General features: G+C 40.6%; 2 protein-coding genes across 2 annotated transcripts in view; both read right to left on the bottom strand.

Annotated features, from left to right (window-relative positions):
* LOC139210208 (solute carrier family 25 member 45) overlaps positions 1–16,714 on the bottom strand; it is a 180,195-nt gene that overhangs the window by 104,458 nt on the left and 59,023 nt on the right. The window lies entirely within an intron of this gene.
* Positions 1,232–12,071, bottom strand: clcnk (chloride channel K). The gene is made up of 19 exons (XM_070838882.1): positions 11,921–12,071; positions 10,821–10,952; positions 10,570–10,698; positions 9,935–10,074; positions 9,742–9,819; positions 9,456–9,531; positions 8,916–9,041; positions 8,430–8,514; positions 8,038–8,139; positions 7,423–7,507; positions 6,881–7,039; positions 6,130–6,199; positions 5,866–5,976; positions 5,319–5,535; positions 3,878–4,011; positions 3,383–3,453; positions 2,869–2,949; positions 1,807–1,893; positions 1,232–1,558 (listed from the first exon to the last, which is right to left on the bottom strand). The coding sequence occupies exons 1-19, from the start codon at positions 12,069–12,071 to the stop codon at positions 1,520–1,522; spliced, it is 2,073 nt and encodes a 690-aa protein (XP_070694983.1). The 3' UTR covers positions 1,232–1,519.

Below are 16,714 nucleotides of genomic sequence, written 5' to 3'. Positions count from 1 at the left end.
AGAAAAACAACAGAACAAAAGGGCGTGCGTGCTCACATTCATTAGGAAACAAAACCTTTAAGCAGAACAGTCGAATTGGCTGAAGACTAATTAGTTCTTCAGTGCTGTTGCAGCTTTGCTCTGTGCACAGTAGAAAAGTGACAGATGACAGTATTAAACTGGATGGTTACACTCTGACAAGCTGCAAGTTATTGCAGTGTTGCTTCTTGTTGGTCTAAAGGTTTAAGTGTCAGAGAAATACCGTGAGTGGCAGAATAATTATTTTATGAAAAGGGACTGGAGCTGCTCTTCAAAAGTGGGATTTGCAGTAATTCCACTAGATTGGAGTCCTGCAGTGGCCTGTTACATGGAGAATCCATTTTCCTGGGTTTTAGTAATCACACCTGAAAAGTGCTAACAATCATTTGGACTGCAATCAGGATTTGATTAAGCTGACCAGGATCCTGGAGACCAAGGCAACTCTGGCCATATTCCTGACGTGAAAGCGAGGAGTCACTCAACATTTTACATTAAAGCCCCCATGATTAGCCAATCTTGTCAGTGCATATTATTCTGATTGCATGATTTTTATTCAACTCACAGCAGCTTTAACGTGGGACTCAACTTCAGACGTTTGTTGCAACCAGGGTTATTACGGTTTTTCCTGTTTTATTCTTTGTAATTAAGTTTAGTTTTTAATAGTTTCAGAATTACATTGAGTTTTTTAAATTACGATATCGTTATATAATATGTTTGTTAGAAGTTCAGAATAGGTATTATAATACAAAAAAAACACTTACTCACCGTCCTAATCTCATTAAACGTGTGCACCAATGCCTCCTCAGGCTTGTTGCGTTGATGAATTTGATCAAATCAGCAAAGACTAAAACTAAATTTCCTGTATATCTTTTATCTATTTGAGTCTTTGTAAGCACAGAATATCATTTCAGTTAATTGTTGGTGTAGTTCTTATTTTTACTTCAGTTCACTAAAATGATTTTTCACACCCAGTTTTAGCTTTTAGTTTAGCTTTAGCTAACTATAATAACCCTGTCTGCAACATCTTTAAATATATTTCCAATGAGAAACCAAAGGGTTGAATATTGAAGGTGAAATAAACAGAAACCAAAGGCTGCATGAAATGTGTTTTGGAGCCGTGTGGTTTAGAGGAGAAACACACCAGCAGGCTTATCTTGTGTTAATAGATGAACAGAGTTTAAAGGCTTTTGTTTCCCTTCTCACTGGTTATTATTCTTGGTAAACACACTTTTACTAATGCTGCGTTACAAAGTGCAGCGAATGAGGCGGTGTGTATGAGATCCTGCTAATTACAGTAACAGGCAGAAAAATAAGCTCTGATAAATGTTTATAATTGGAGACTCAGGCTAATGTTTGTGTGCAAATATTGTTAGGCTTGAGGAATGAAGAAGTGATACCATTATTAGAGCCAGGTTTGTGTTACAGCTAATCAGACAGAGATGAATTCATGTCTGCGTAAAAAAAAGGTCAAGAGTTGTGCTCATTTCCCGTGTGTCGCTGCTTAGATTTCTTTGGCCAAATCCTCTAATATTCTCTTCATCTGCAGGGGAAAACAGAGGAAGAAACAGAGAGGGTGGGGAGGAAAGAAAAAGACTGCTTTGAATCCATAAGTAGCCATTTTGTCTCCAACACCCTGCATAACGTTAACAAATCCATGAAGAGACATAGGATGTTCTCAAAATGCATTTGGAAGAAACAAACGGCCACAGAGAAACTGAGAAGAAGAAGTTTTATGTGTCATTAACAATATATTGGCACGCACACACATTACATGCAAATACTCGTTACCTCTGGCCTTGTGATAAGCCCCACCAGCCTTCCCCCGTCTGTCACAAACAAAGTCTGGGCTCCAACCAGATTCAGGACACTGCAGGCCTGTGAGGACACAGAGAAAAGTGCAGCTGAAGTAACTGATTTTGAAAAGAATAGAAGAACACTCATCATTTCAGGAAATATGCTTATTCACTTTCGTTCTGAGGGTTACTTGATTGCTACCAATCTTGTGTCGTTAAACATACAATAACTTTTTTAACCATTTTTAGCACAATGCTTACGTGTCATCACCTTTTAGGTTGATATGGCAACCGTGTTAGCAAACATTTAGATACTTATCCATCCAGCAGTTACTGAGCAACATTAGCATTCATTTGGAGTCGAATTTCTGGTCATCTGATGAATGTAAATCCAGTATTCATTCTTTTAGCTCTGTTTTGGTCTCTACCAACTCCTGCGGGAAATCTGAGAGATATCTAATCTCTTCAGCTGCGAAATTCTCTACTGTGTTCACCAGCTCACTGCTAACTCGGTGCCTTCAAATGGGGTCGTGCTTACTGTGTTTACAATAGGAGGTTTTTGTGGTATTCAAAACTTCGGAAGTGGAAGTTTTCTGAGAGCTCTGTCTTCAGGAATTTTGACGTGTAGTTGACATTTCAAGCCTAGCTTAGCAAAGAGCTGGAAATACAAGAAAACATCCATTCTGGCTCTGTACAAATAAAAGAATACATCTGACAACACATTTAAAGCTCAGTCAATAATGTGTTGTATGCAAATAGAAATATAAAAAAACAAGCTGGAGTTGCATGTGGTAACCATTTCGTAACAAACGAGTTTCTCCAGTTTTTTCAGCTAAACAAACAAGGCACAAAATGTTAAAAGGTCAGTTTTAAAGGAGCTGGAAGGTGTGTCTATGAACATTGGACAAAGCCTGTTTCCCCTACTTCCTAATCGTGCTCCAACTTAACCATGAAATGAGACAACAATCTTCGCATCTAAGTCTCGAAAAGAAAGCGAAAAGAACATTTGTTCTGTTTCCTTCATCTATAGCCAAAGCATTTCCCAAAGTCTTCCTACCTCCTGAACGGTGCTGTGAGGGGATAACAGGACAGAGGTAGGATAAATGCAGCAGACCTCATCCAGATGTTTATCTAGAGTCTGAAAAGAACAGCATGAAAATATTCACATTTTAATATTTGCTGTCAGATGAATGATTGTCATGCAGAAATTATGATTCACAGTTCTTTCTATTGTCTGAAAGGATTCATACTTTCTCCAGTATATCTTCAGTAGACTATTGTTGTAATCCCATAAATCTGTTTTTTAAACTCTCTTCTTATTGTTTATTCTCATCACTAATTAAAGCTTTCAAACAGTTGTCAGCACCCATAAAATGAAGTTTTATGTCAGCCAGCCAGCCAGCCTGTCTGTACATCCTGCTCCCGTCCTCTTCTTTGCAGCTGTTTCACACTCAGTCAGTGTCAAACAAATGTAAAGACATGACCTGCCTGTAAAACAGCATCAGACACTTCACTCCTCTACCTTCCTCTGAACCTCTTAGCTACAGATCAGACTCCATCCAGCCTTTTACCTCGGGCTTACAGCGACGCAGGAACACCAGCAGCTCTGATCGGAGAACAAACCCCAGTAAAATCTGCGACTCTTCAACAGAAGAGAGGAGAGAAAATCAATTTTCTTTGCCACAGTCGGTGCTACAGTTTAGAGTGAGTGCTGGGTGGTGAGTCGCCTGTTACAAACTGTTTAAAATTTCATCCATGTGATTGCTGTTGAAAGGCTCAGCTGGTCAATTGACTGTTTTCTCACACTTGTCAGCTCCTTATTGGAGCACGTTCACACTGCTGAATTTCTACAGCGTTTAGTCTTTGATCATTTTCCTCTTTTCTTTTCAAAGGCTCTGTCGTAACCTTCTGTTTTACCAGCATGTAGCCAATCTTTCCTCAGGGATCCTGCTGACTGTGTGCCAATATTACATATTCTCAAATATATTCTATTTTGTTGTGAGGAGATTTAAACAAAATATGACTCAGTGGCCAGAAGACTGCGGTAAAATCAAATATCTTTGCACCATGTGAGTCCACCACAGGGATCTGAGTTTCAGTGCTGGTGTTGACTGCGTGCTGAACCTCCACCGGCCCAGCTGCTCTCTGAAGCTGCACTGACTTTGCTCCCAAAACCTGTCCGACCGGTGTGGAGGGAAGCCTGCAAAGGAGACGAATCCTGTCACATCTGGAACAAGCACCTGTGTTAATTGAAATGACAAATTCTCAGCCCATTTAGCTCAATGATATAAGAATGAATTAATCTACGATGGGCCAAAAGGTGAAATATTTAGTTTGAAGACAATTCTAGATTCAAAGAACTGTTTTTATGAAGGTTGAAGGACAACTGCAATATTATAAACCTGGGCCCTATTTTGACATATTTTGGGTTTGAAATGACAGGTTGGTAAGTTTGGGACTGGTCTAGTGGATCACCTCTGCAGGCAGCTGAGAATGAGACTTTTTGTAAAAACTTTTTGTACCTACCACTCATTTAAAAACAAAACTATTCTCAGATTGTAAGGATGCAGGAAATAAATGGTTGGATTTGATGAATGGCAGCAAAAGACATGTTTCTGCCAAGATACAAATAGAAGCAAATAACAGTGACACTGCAGTCCAGTGTTGTGTTATGGATGTAAGAAGGGTGCAAGTCCTGCTGTATTCACAGGGTAGCACTTAAAACCAGCACAGAAACTTTGTTTCTCCAAAGAGACTCAGAAAAGAGTATTTTCAAGTAGTTTGAGGCATCTGGCAGACAATAAAATGGTCCACGAGGAGAGTGAGGCTGTCAGAGGAATACTTGTGGTCGTCTCAGGCTGAATGCTGTTGAAAGGAGCTGTGGGCAATGAAGACTTGATTTCAGTATAAACATAATATTAGTGGGTGTAATCCTGCGGGATGAGAGGCAGATAAGAAGGAAAAAAATTCTCAGTGGAGCTCTACGTGTATCTTTTTAATGTGTATCTAGAATATTTTTCAGACTGAAAACATCACCCACAATAAAGCCGTGTAGCCTGCAGCCATGATACGAATGAGTCACCTCTTTATTCATATCTTTAATCAGTGCTCAAGGAATATCTAACCACATCCTGGTGGGGAAATGACTGATCAGGTCTCACTTTGATATTAAAACAAGATCATTAACCTGGGTGGAGATATAGTAGTGGGGGAGGTTTTCAGTATAGGTTGTGGCCTTGTAAAAAGATCACACCAATACACATGGATAGAGCAAGTAATCTTACCTGCTCATTTGCATTTCACTTCACCACCAAATCGACTGTAAGTGCATCTTAATCACCTCAGCGGTTAAACAAAAAGCTTTCTAAATCTATGGTGTATGCACTTACTGCAAAAAAACAAACAAAAAACAGTTGAGGCTGTCAGGAATTATAGACTGCACAACTAGTTCTGACAGACTGTTGGCACTAAATTAAAAGTCTGGGGGATCACTTTGTTTTTACTAACCCGGGGCAGGCCTTCACCAAAGAGGGCAGGTGCGGGAGCCTCTTGCTGATAGAGAGAGCATCATAGAAAGATGGGCGGCGCCCGGAGCGAGCCAAGGCGTTGGCCAGCAGAGTGGCGAGGAGGATGGGCACAGCATGGCTGAACTGGCCAGTTAACTCTACAGCCAGGAGAGCCGGGGACAAGGTGTGTGTCACAGCCCCAGAGAAGGCTGCTGCACCTACAAGGCAGAAACCATTAACGGACTAATTATGTACTAATGATGAACTATAACTAGTCCTCGTGTTATTTTGATCTTTGTTAGTATTTTATCAAATGTCACATACATGCACAAGCCAGTCAGTGATGTCTACTTCTGATATGGTGTAGTTGTTAAAATATTAGCTCTCCATTTGGTGCAAAAGTAGAAAAAGGCTGATAAAAACACACTTTGGTTAGTGCAACATTCAGATCAGGTCATGATTCATGTAAGAGGGATTTAAACGCTGTAGATATACGGGGATGTCATCATTATATCAGCGCCAAAGATCTGTTGATCAAGTTTTTGTACCAGTCAGTGCGTAACCCCCAGGATTTACAGAGGCCCACTGCTGGTCTGGAGTCACTCCAGTGGAAGACACGTAAGCTACTCCTTCTCCAAGCAGACGGCCCAAAGCTGCCCCTGAAAAACAGATTTATTTTTCACTTTACCCCAGACTTATCACAATCAAGTGAGAGGACACAGCAGGATAAATTCCCCATATTTAAATTCAGACTTGTGCCGTTCAAGGAATTCTGCAAAAGAGACTTGTCTCCGTCCTCTCCCCTCACTCACCGTAGATAAACACTGGCATGAAGTATCCCGCTGGCAGAGGCAGAGTGCAGGCGAGGACCAACATCCACATCTCAGAGCCAACAAGAGAGACACAGAATGTCACATGTTTCCTCGGTATCTGAACAGCCCCAACAGCTCTACTAGCACATGTTGCACAGCAGATGAGTCACTGTCAATCTGCATGCAGGGAAATATTTGCAGTGGACGCAAATCAGTTTTGCATACATAAATATTGAATCATGGCCATTTGCATGTCACATTTGCATGTGGTAATGGGAGAAAAACACTTTCTCAGCTTGTCTTAGAGATTATCCTGTCACAGATGCTTCGCTATGACTGGTATAAGAATCTAAAAATGTCCTCATACAATTTTATTGTTTTTGCGAGGTTTTTTTTTTTAGGAGTGCAATGGGAATAATAGATATGTGGGTGGTTGATTGAGTTTTTGATCGATACCAGCGATTCAGCCATTTCTTGGCTGACTGTTGAGATTTCTATCTGTTAAAAATCCATCCTTCCACCTGCAGCATTTCTGTGAGTGAGTATCCAGCATCACAAGACAAGTCAGTCTTGTGACAGTCTTTTGATCTCTTCTTCTACAAGTACAAATGTGTGCCCATTATGAGCCACTGTGATTAGAGGGGGGACAAGAGGAATGGTATGGCGCCTGGTATGGTGCCGTGTTTCAATTCTTGCTGGTTATCAATGCAGGGGTAAAAGACTCCTTAATTGGCCTTTCCATTGTGTGTACCTTCATGAGCAGAAAGACGGTCAAAGAAAGGTAGACAGGACTCCCTGATGAGCTCCACTCCAACAAAGGCTCGGGCTCTAGTTGAACAGAGGCATTGTGGGATTGAGAGCTCCACTTGCTGCTATCCAGTAAGGAGGTGAGGAGCTGCTTCATGGTGAGCTGTGAAAGAGATTAAAATATCCAAAATAAATATCCAGGATACAGGTGCTGCAATATTGTGGTGGTGAGTGAGAGTAGTGAGTAGTGATCAGGACAGGATAGGATTAGCTGTCAATCATAATGTCTTTTTAAGAGTCATACATCAGTGTGATAACTACTTAAAATGCAAAAAAAAAACATCTTTGGGAAAATTCCAAAAACAAATCCCAATCCGGGGCAGCTTTTGTTACCTGTACTGCAGCCAGCCACCAGGGGGCTACCATATTTGGGGAACATGTCATGTTGCTCATCTTTATGTACAGTCCATGGCTCCAACTCATCAATTATGTCTGTACATCCACAAAACATGCAGACAGGGCCCTTTGAATTTTGTTCATTCCCACCTGAGAAGCCATGTATTGACCAGCAGAGTGAGGGAACGTCAGACACGCCAGGAGGAAGGCCACCATGCCTGAGTACAGACCCCTCCTGCAGAGAGGTATTCACATATACAGGCACCGTTGTTAGAACATTGCTTTTGTTATGGTCATGATCATGGTTATTATGGAGCTTTAATTGGGCTGACTGCCCTCTGTGACGTCAACAGAATAAACATTAGCCCCGGGATTTCTCCAATGTATACCGTCAAAGGTTTACAGAGCTGTACACTACTTGGGTCTGCTTCTTTTTGAAAAAAGAAAACTGCTCAAAGAATATTTTTAGGAGTATAGATAAGATCATTAGGAACTTTTAAACCATTTAAATGTGGCCTGAAGGGCCCAGCACAGCACAGTTGCATAACATCAATAGGGTGACATGGATTCAGGGAGTAATAAAGTCTCATTTGTTTTTGTGTGACATGAATTATTCTTAAAGAAACACATCATATTTTCAGAGACATTGGCCTGTCAGTCTGCTTGAATTACTCCACCCAAACTCTATCTGATGAGTTGGCCGTACACAGCAAATGACTCATCACTGCGTCACAGTCTGGCTTTCGCACTGTAAAGAGCTCTCACTCTGCTGTCAGCATCTTGATGAGGATCGGGTTTGTTTTGCTGAACTGCAGGATCCACCGGTGGCAGAAAAGGTAGCAGCAGCTCACAGCTCCACACAGCAGCCTGTATCCAGACAGAACGCCGAGAAAGAAACAAAAAAGGAGGTTTATCTTATCTCAGGCAGCAATTGACGTTAGATTCAGGGAAGTGATGATGATATGGAGGAGGAGGAGGAGGCTGGAAAATAATTTGTATGAGATAGAAAATAACTCTGTATTCTAATTAGGATAGAGGGAAAGTCTTTTCATCGTGACTGATGTGAATATGAATATCAAATGTCCGTTTTTATTTGTAGGACACAGACAAATAGAGGACTTGTTTAACTATGCAGATGCTGTCAAAAATAAACGTACCCCAGGAAAGCAAACAGCAGAATCTCCACTGGGTAGAAGGGTAAAGCAGTTGGGAAATTAGTTTTGAACAACGCCTGAAGAGTCTCTGTGGACACAAAACAAAATGGAGTCATCCTCCAATTTCTCCATCAGCCTTTCAGAATCTAATCATGCCTCATTTTATTGCATTGACCTCTTATTGAAATGTGCAGGCTGTCAACTTCAATGTTTCTGCTAGTTTTGCCAATACTCATCATTGTCATGACTGGGAATTAGATAGCTGTCAACATCATTGACAGGCTAAAATTCCATTTACTTTGCACACAGAACAAATTACAATGTTAGACCGTAGAGATTGTATGTTCATTTCAGAGCAGAATAATAAAAATCTTAGGCCATATTATTGGGTTTATGTCCCATTTCCTAAGGTCAAGGTGGCAGTGATGCTAAGGTGAACTTTCTCCTTGTTGACTATGAGGAGGTGCTGCTGGTCAGGGCCTCCATTACCTTCATCTCCACTCCACACTGAGAGCAGGCGGAAGGTCAAGGCCCCGCAGGCGGCTGAGAAGAAACATGGGCAGTAATGCCGCAGGGCAAAGTGAGAACACATCACTTCCACACTGAACAACACACCTACAGGAGCAGAGAGGAGGGTCAAGACAAAGCAGCAACAAAAAAACCATGGAGTTGAGAGGAAATTACTTATATAACTTCTATTCTATAGTTAATAGACAGTCAGACAGTTGTATTACAATAAAGACATTTTGAATTCATCAGACAGTTTGAGCCTGAGGTGCAGGACCCCCAACAAGATTTGCTGAAATAAACAGCGAGGTGAGAGGATCAAAATAGGCTCAGAGGTGATCAAAGGAGGAAGAGGTGAGAGAAAAGGATGCCAGTATAAACATGATGGAGGAGCAGAGGTGTGGGGGAGGATAAAAGGGAAGAGCAAAGAGGGTGGAAACACATTAACCAGACAAGTGTGAGGAGGACAGATATATATACAACAGAAGATTCCTAATGCTGAACCTTCACTGACTCTCTCACCGCTGACAGGAGCTCCGAAGCAGCTGGCAACCGCGACGGCAGCAGCCACAGCCATCATTTCTCCAGCAGCGTCTTCCTGAGAGAGGAGTAATGTGCTGTCTCTTTTCAGACATTTATATCCCATATGAAGTAACAGTAACATTATGACTTTTATTCACGTTGTTTCACACCTGGGGAGACTTTCGCAACCCTGTTAGTAATTGGTACGACTTTAGGATTTATAACAGAGGTTAAAAGTTTTAAATCATTATACAATTAGTGGGTAAACCCTTTAGTGCACTTTTACCTTCTTATTGTCTTGTGTAAGAGTGCAGAGGTTGCTCAGGTAGGCTCCAGCCATGGTGGACAGATGCATAAACGGACCCTTAGACAAATATAGAAAACAGTCATCATAGCTCACAATGAAGTGGACAACACACAGTTATGAAGAATAGATGCATATTTTGTTTGACAAACACGTACACTGAGATGTCTCTCACCACTTTGCCAAGGAAAACAGTGCTGCCGGCTGCCAGTGTACAGATAAGGCCAACAAACTTGGTAAACATATTGGTGAGAGACAAGTAATGAGGCATTTCATTGCCAGCCAGCATGGTTCTCACCTCTGGTATCCCCGAGCCTGAGGAGAAATGAAGCAACGGGACAAGAGTTTTGAAAGACTCAGAGGTCGGGAAGCAATCAAGAAGTTTAAAAAACAGCTACAGAAGGAGGGAAGATCTAATCTATGCTCTCTTCATTCATGTCATATCACACCAAGCCTCCTCCTCCTGCACTGCCCTCAAAGGAACACACCAACATTATAAAACAGCACAGAGATTCCTGTTTCCTGCTTTCAAGGTTTTCTGTCAGACTGATAAAATCATTGTTGACTTTTCATACTGTACATCTCCCTTCACCACTCACTGAATTTTGAAGATAACATCACACTTGACTTTTTCTCAATGCCATTTACTCAAGATAAGAAAGATGTTTCCAAAAGAATGTGAGGGAAGATCCAGAGATGTAGCAGTTACAGCACGTCCTGTGTCACGTGTTCAGGGTAGCTGATCCTTAGAAAAATGACTTTAAAAACTCTAATCTGGCAATGCTTTTGGTGCACTGTTTCTGGACAGACCTGTGGAAAAGGGGCAGATGTTGTGGGTGAATGATGATGTGAGAGCACAGAGGCATGCTGGGTAAAGAGTCCAGCAGAAGAACTGCAGGAGGCTGTTGCCCTCTAGCTTCATATAAAGCCACTGGTGAGCTGCAAGTGGAGGGAGAGAGGAAACATTATCAATGTGAGTCCTCTGCTCAATCACATCCTTTAAATCAGCGTGTGTGTGTGTGTGTGTGTGTGTGTGTGTGTGTGTGTGTGTGTGTGTGTACCTCTCAGCAGCTTTGTTACACTGAGGTCCATGAGGAAGCTGAGGATGGCGGTCAAAACACCTAGAGCAGCGTATCCATACCACTCCATCCCACACACTCTTCCCAAACAACACCTCAGTTTCAGCAAACACTCTGTGGACACAGACGAGTGGGTTAACCTTCCTAAAGTTTAATTTGTGTCTGTGCATAGACGTAGAGGGATTTCTGGGTTGGGCCTGCATCTTAGAGCTTGTAAGACACATAGCGGCTAACCAACCAACCTTTTTCCACTGCAGGAATTTAACAGTAAGAAAACATGCAGCAATTCTCACATGCTGTACTTTTAATTTCACTATTCTCCGTTTTCGGATGAAAGATACGAAATGCAAGTTCCATGGAACTTTAAGAAACGTAGCAACAATGAAGAGCCCTTGTGGGACAGACAAAAGCATTCAGGCTTTCATTAGTGCTTGTGACATTCAGAGGGAGCTGAAGTCAGAGGTTAGAAATGGAATAATGGATCAGGGGATTGCGTCAGGCAGAAACAGATTTAGCGTGAAAGAAAATCAATAACAATATCAGCACCATACTTCTTTTCGTTGTCCTCTGTTCCTCAAACGTTCATGCCAGTCACCTACCAAACGGTGTATAAAAATGGCACAGCCTTTTTTTTTAAAAATCACGTATACGCCGAATTTGGTTTGTAAAATGTACTCAAGGAAGAACCTCTTATTAAAGCCTCTAATGTTTATTTAAAGGGGAGGGTTACACGTTGCTCCAGGCTATGGGCTGTGAAGCTTGTGTGTCGCAAAATGGCTATAAAATGTTTATAGAATTTTGTGAAATGCTAATAGTAATAGGATACAGAAATAAATGACGAGGTGGAGGACAATTAATATTAACAAGAAGAAGTCTTTACCAGTGTTAATCAGTGACGACTTGTCTCCCAGTTACTCTCAATACAGAAAATATATACTTCAGCAGCATCACATATGATCATATCTGAAAAGTCGGATTGTGATGATGTATGACTATCACATGCATGATGCAGACTGGCCACTCTGATGTATTTATTGGGTCACTATTGATCACACACTAATGATTTTCTACTCCAGTCTAACCTTTGACAATTGCACGGGTCCGTCGGCATGGTTTCCATGGATCAGCAAGCAGCAGACTCTCGTGATGGGATGTCTCTGATAGATTTTCTCGCTCCCAGTCGTTGTTCTCTCCGACAGTTTCACTCCCAGGAGACGCGGCCACACTCTTCATTTTGTCTTGAAATGTGTTTGTCTCACTGTGTGATCACTTAAACAGTCTCAAACAAACACAAAGGTTCAGTGATGATGATGATGATGAATGAACACACTGGTGCAGGCTGCTGTAGCTACCACAAAATAGAGATAGAAGACAGGTAAACTCACCTTCCTGTTGCATCTGTTCATATGATCATATGTGTGTGTTAGTGTGCAGGTGTGTGTCGTGTGCAGGTGTGTTGGCACCACCACTGACCTATGCTAGCATATTAGCATAGAAGTGATGGAGCAGTCATGGTTGAGAGGGTAGCTAATATTAACTCTTGGGAGTATTATTGCCGAGTGCCCTTCATCTGTCTGGAATGCAGAAATGCAGCGAGAGATATTTTCATGCTGCTCAGCTGTTTAATAGATTCTTGGTGATATTATGAACCGTACTGCAGGAAATAATTAATCTCATAATATCTGTTCCAGCCTAGTATAATCCCATAAGCGTCAACCTGAGCTGTAACAACTGGTAGCACTGATGTTTGTAATGATAATAAATCTGTTTGGCATATACAATTATTATATATCGTCAAACAACAATTTCTAAGGTCGGTAGGTATTAACCTGCAGTTTGTTGTGATTCTCTACCAGCAGAGGTTGCTGGATGTTTTGCAGAAAAATATCACAACACAAAAGAGATCAAGAACAGGGAAGACATTAAAATGGCATTCATTGTGGACAGCAACAAAAGAATTTCATTATACATGGAAACCTGTTTCCTTACTGTGCATATGATAATAAACACTTTGAATCCTTGAATCCTTGAACTGTACATCTTTTTAGAAGTGCGGAGATCGTGTGTGATCGAGGTATTTCCTTTAAGTCTTGTCAGAACATCGAGCCTTAAGTTTTAGTTGTGTCTTGAAACCAGGTCATGAGGCACAAATGACAACAAATACACAATTGTAGAATAATTCAACAATCTTTGGAAACAAAGTGCTGAAGTTTCATGATGATAATTCATCCTCCACTGTCAGCATGAGAACACCACTCATGGTCATAATGGAGTTTTCTCCTTGCAGATGTCATTGCTGTGACCTTCCTTAAGTCAGTGATTAGCATCAAAGACACCCGAACCCTCTAAACGTCCGACACCCTGTAGGAAATCAAGGTTTCGTATCTGAACTCAAGCAGTCTGCTCAAGGTCGAGGTAATCATTGTTCAAGTCCTGGAAAGCACACACACACCCATACCCACACACACACACACACACACTGGCACTTTGAATTAGCCTTTAGTTAAAGTTTATCTTATTTACAGTTCCACGTCCCCTTTAGGCTTTTAATTAGCACTTGTGTTGTTATAGAGATTTTAAATCTGCATGCTGTGAGCGTCGGCCTCTCAACACAACACAACACACACACACACACACACACACACACCATAGAAATGTACACACATGCAGACTGCTTTTCACAGTGTAAAAATTAGTTTCCATGGGAACAGCCAACAGAGGCGACGAGACAGGAGGTTACTTTACTCTCATAAACAGTCATTGCTGCCTGAGAAGTTTCACCTCAGGCAAATAATACGCAAATGAAATTATGTAACACGGTTTCCAAATCCCAAAGCTGAATATGAAAGTATTAATACATACAAAGTGAAAAGTCACAAGTTAAAAGTCCTCTTTTTTTATTCCAAAGATTCTATTATTTTCATTGCAAGTCAGAACAAGATCCATATGAAATATAAGACTGCATTTATTCGTGTTTATTAGTGTATGAACTTTTATACATTTTACTCTTTTTTCATAATATTAATTTGCCATTACAACTTAAACCAAACACAATGGGTTGTAAGTCAGCACGTAGACTGAACATATTGCTGTAAATACTGTTTGTATTCTGCATTTAATTTGTACATTTCCTCTTGAAATATGTGCACCAGCAACAGTAATTTACAGGAGCAGGAATTAGTTTCTATTTTGAATGGTAATTGATTATAATTGATGATTATTATGTGATGAATTGTTCATACAATGTGCCAGACTCTGGCTAATTGCTTCTATTATAATAATAAACAATTGCTACTATTATACTAGACTCTGCAAGTATAAAACGCTGCACTAATATATTTGTATATTAACAGTGCATCAAATGATATGAGTATGAAATATGTATGTATGAAAGCGGTCCTAGCGTCTGCAGGCTTTTAGCCTCTTTAAGTTCTTTTTATTTTTCATTTTCTTATCACAAACTCTGCTAAAACTGCTCCAGATTTACTGATGTAACATTTTCTGCTTGTTCTGCCGCCCCCTAGTGGCTAAAACATGAATTTATGAAGCTTTAAAGGCAAGCTTTTATACTTGTATGTGTTATTCCCCTCATAGTGGCTAAATGACAAGACTGATTTAAAACATGACACACAAGTATCATCTTAGTCCGTTTCAATACCATACTTTATTGTGAAATTCATATAATCACCTTTTCAGTTCCCATTTGTTTGGTTTGCCTGTTATTGAATTAATAGAGCAACATACTGTCTTACAAAAAGTAAAGTGAAGCACGTCAAAACCCGGATTAAATGTAAATATTTGTCGTCAATGTAAAAATGGAAGAGTGGCTTTTTATAGAGGATGATTTCTATATGAAGATCAGTGAGGGTCTTAATGTCTTGTTATTCATGTATACATTTATAACTACATTTATTTACCAAACTGATCATCTGTTTATGAAAATAAGTTAGTGGCAGTGAGATGACCTTCCAGTCTATCACTGTGGGATTTGTCTCTCTGTCTGTCACATTATGTAACAGCTGAAGCACACACGAACCAAAACACAGGAGGTGTGTGTGTGTGTGTGTGTGTGTGTGTGTGTGTGTGTGTGTGTGGGCAGACAGGAATGCACACACAAACGCACACATATAGAGGTGACTCAATGTCACTGATGAAACAACATGGATTACTGACAACTGGATTGATTCATTTCTTCCTCCCACTCTGTTGTCATTCTTGTTTGTCGCTCTTATAATCCCTGTGTTCCCGACCTGCTCCCTGCTGTTACTGTTAGCAGAGTTTTATCTCCTTTATTTATTGGTGATTGTCTTGTTCCTCTCTTTTTATAACATTTTGACCTAATTTTTGGCACTGAAACAAACATTATTTATCCTGGTTACAACCTCACAACACAACTCTGACAGTGCTTACCAACCAAACTCCATTAACGTAAAATGTGAGTAGATGAGGCAGTAATCAGTAAAGACATCTTTGTGTCTTTATGGGTGGGAAATTATTCTAATTCAACTCCCTCAGATGATCTCAAAGGCACTCTTTATGCTTTATGCTCTCTCACTCTTTAACTTTAAAAGCATCTGCACAGGATTATTCATTATTTAAATTAATCAGCTATTTTACTGCATGAGTGCATTTCGACGAACATCATTTCAACAAAATAATGTTTAGAAAAATTCCATTATCTGCTCATTTAAATGCATTTAATTAGAGTCCATCGGTGGCCCTCCGTGCTCTTCTGTCTTTGCTGATTATTCAGGCTCGGACACAGAAATGTTCCAGTTTCTGGGTGTATTGAATGCAACAAATCAAAAGCAAAATCACTGTTGGCTCTCTACTGTATTTTTCAAGTCCTCCCATCCCTTTGTCTGTGTTTATTCATCTCCGTCATTCATTCGTCTTATCACCACCACATCTGACACCCTCTCATCTTTGTCCAGATCCTGTCATCTCACCCGTCGGTGCTCATCCCATCCCTCCACACAGGAGGAGCTTCCCTGCACACACACCCTTCACTCTCACGCCATAATTTCTCCAGAACAGCAGCCTGGTCGGTCAGATCAGATAAAGCCCTGAATGAGGGTTTGATACAAACACCAGTTTTTATGATTCCGGCAGTTTTCCAATTAAAAAAAAAAAACATTACAGTCTGAGAGGCAGCAGGATTTGAGATATCTGATTTGATTCGATCCCTCGTCACAGTCGGCATAATGTACATAATATTACAAGCTGATGTACCCTGTTTCAGACAGTTTGAATGGTTTTGAAAAGCCTAAAGAAGTTGTTAAAAAATTCTCATTCATCATAAATGTTTTTTTTTTGCATAATTATGTTTTAAACTTTTTAAAAAACTGAGATCAGTTCTACCTTTTTTTTTTTTAATTAAAGAAATGCCAAAAAACAGAGAGATTAATAGATGAAAGGGCTGACATCATTGACATCTCATAAAACACCAGCTCTGGTCTCGATGACAGCTCCATCAGAGGTGCAAAACTGCCTGCTCCATATCTAATTTTGAATAAAAGGCCAGAGCAGACCAGCAGTATTGTTGTTGTTACTAGGGAGGACAGGAGGCTCAGTGTGCTCCCTGGCAGGGAGGTGATGAGTTGCTGGGCTGAATTTAGACCTTCAGTAGGGGGCTCTGAACCCTATACCGATAAGACTGGAAGCACATATCACTGTGTGGTGTCATTTGTGGTAACCTTTCCAACATAGCTTCAAAACAAAAGACGGCAGTTCGTTTTATTTCAACCGCGTACTGCCTTGAATTTCAATTTTAGGGTGGCTGTGATGGCAGGTATTTGATGCTCAGGTGTGAGGTTGAGCTGTCAGCCAATAAATCAGTGGCGTGTTGTGTGTGTTGTGCAGATAACCTGGAAATT

The sequence above is a fragment of the Pempheris klunzingeri genome, chromosome 11, assembly GCF_042242105.1.
Source record: "Pempheris klunzingeri isolate RE-2024b chromosome 11, fPemKlu1.hap1, whole genome shotgun sequence".
In the NCBI taxonomy this organism is placed as follows: Eukaryota; Metazoa; Chordata; class Actinopteri; order Acropomatiformes; family Pempheridae; genus Pempheris; species Pempheris klunzingeri.
This window is presented reverse-complemented; position numbering and strand designations above follow the sequence as displayed.

What these genes read in the sequence shown, in the direction of transcription:
- clcnk (XM_070838882.1), bottom strand. Translation starts at nt 12,071, where the DNA reads ATGAAGAGTGTGGCCGCGTCTCCTGGGAGTGAAACTGTCGGAGAGAAC. An exon ending in CATCTGCCCCTTTTCCACAG is followed by an intron (nt 10,075 to 10,569) that starts GTCTGTCCAGAA and finishes ATTTCTCCTCAG; the next exon opens with GCTCGGGGATACCAGAGGTG. An exon ending in TTACACAAGACAATAAGAAG is followed by an intron (nt 9,532 to 9,741) that starts GTAAAAGTGCAC and finishes CTCCTCTCTCAG; the next exon opens with GAAGACGCTGCTGGAGAAAT.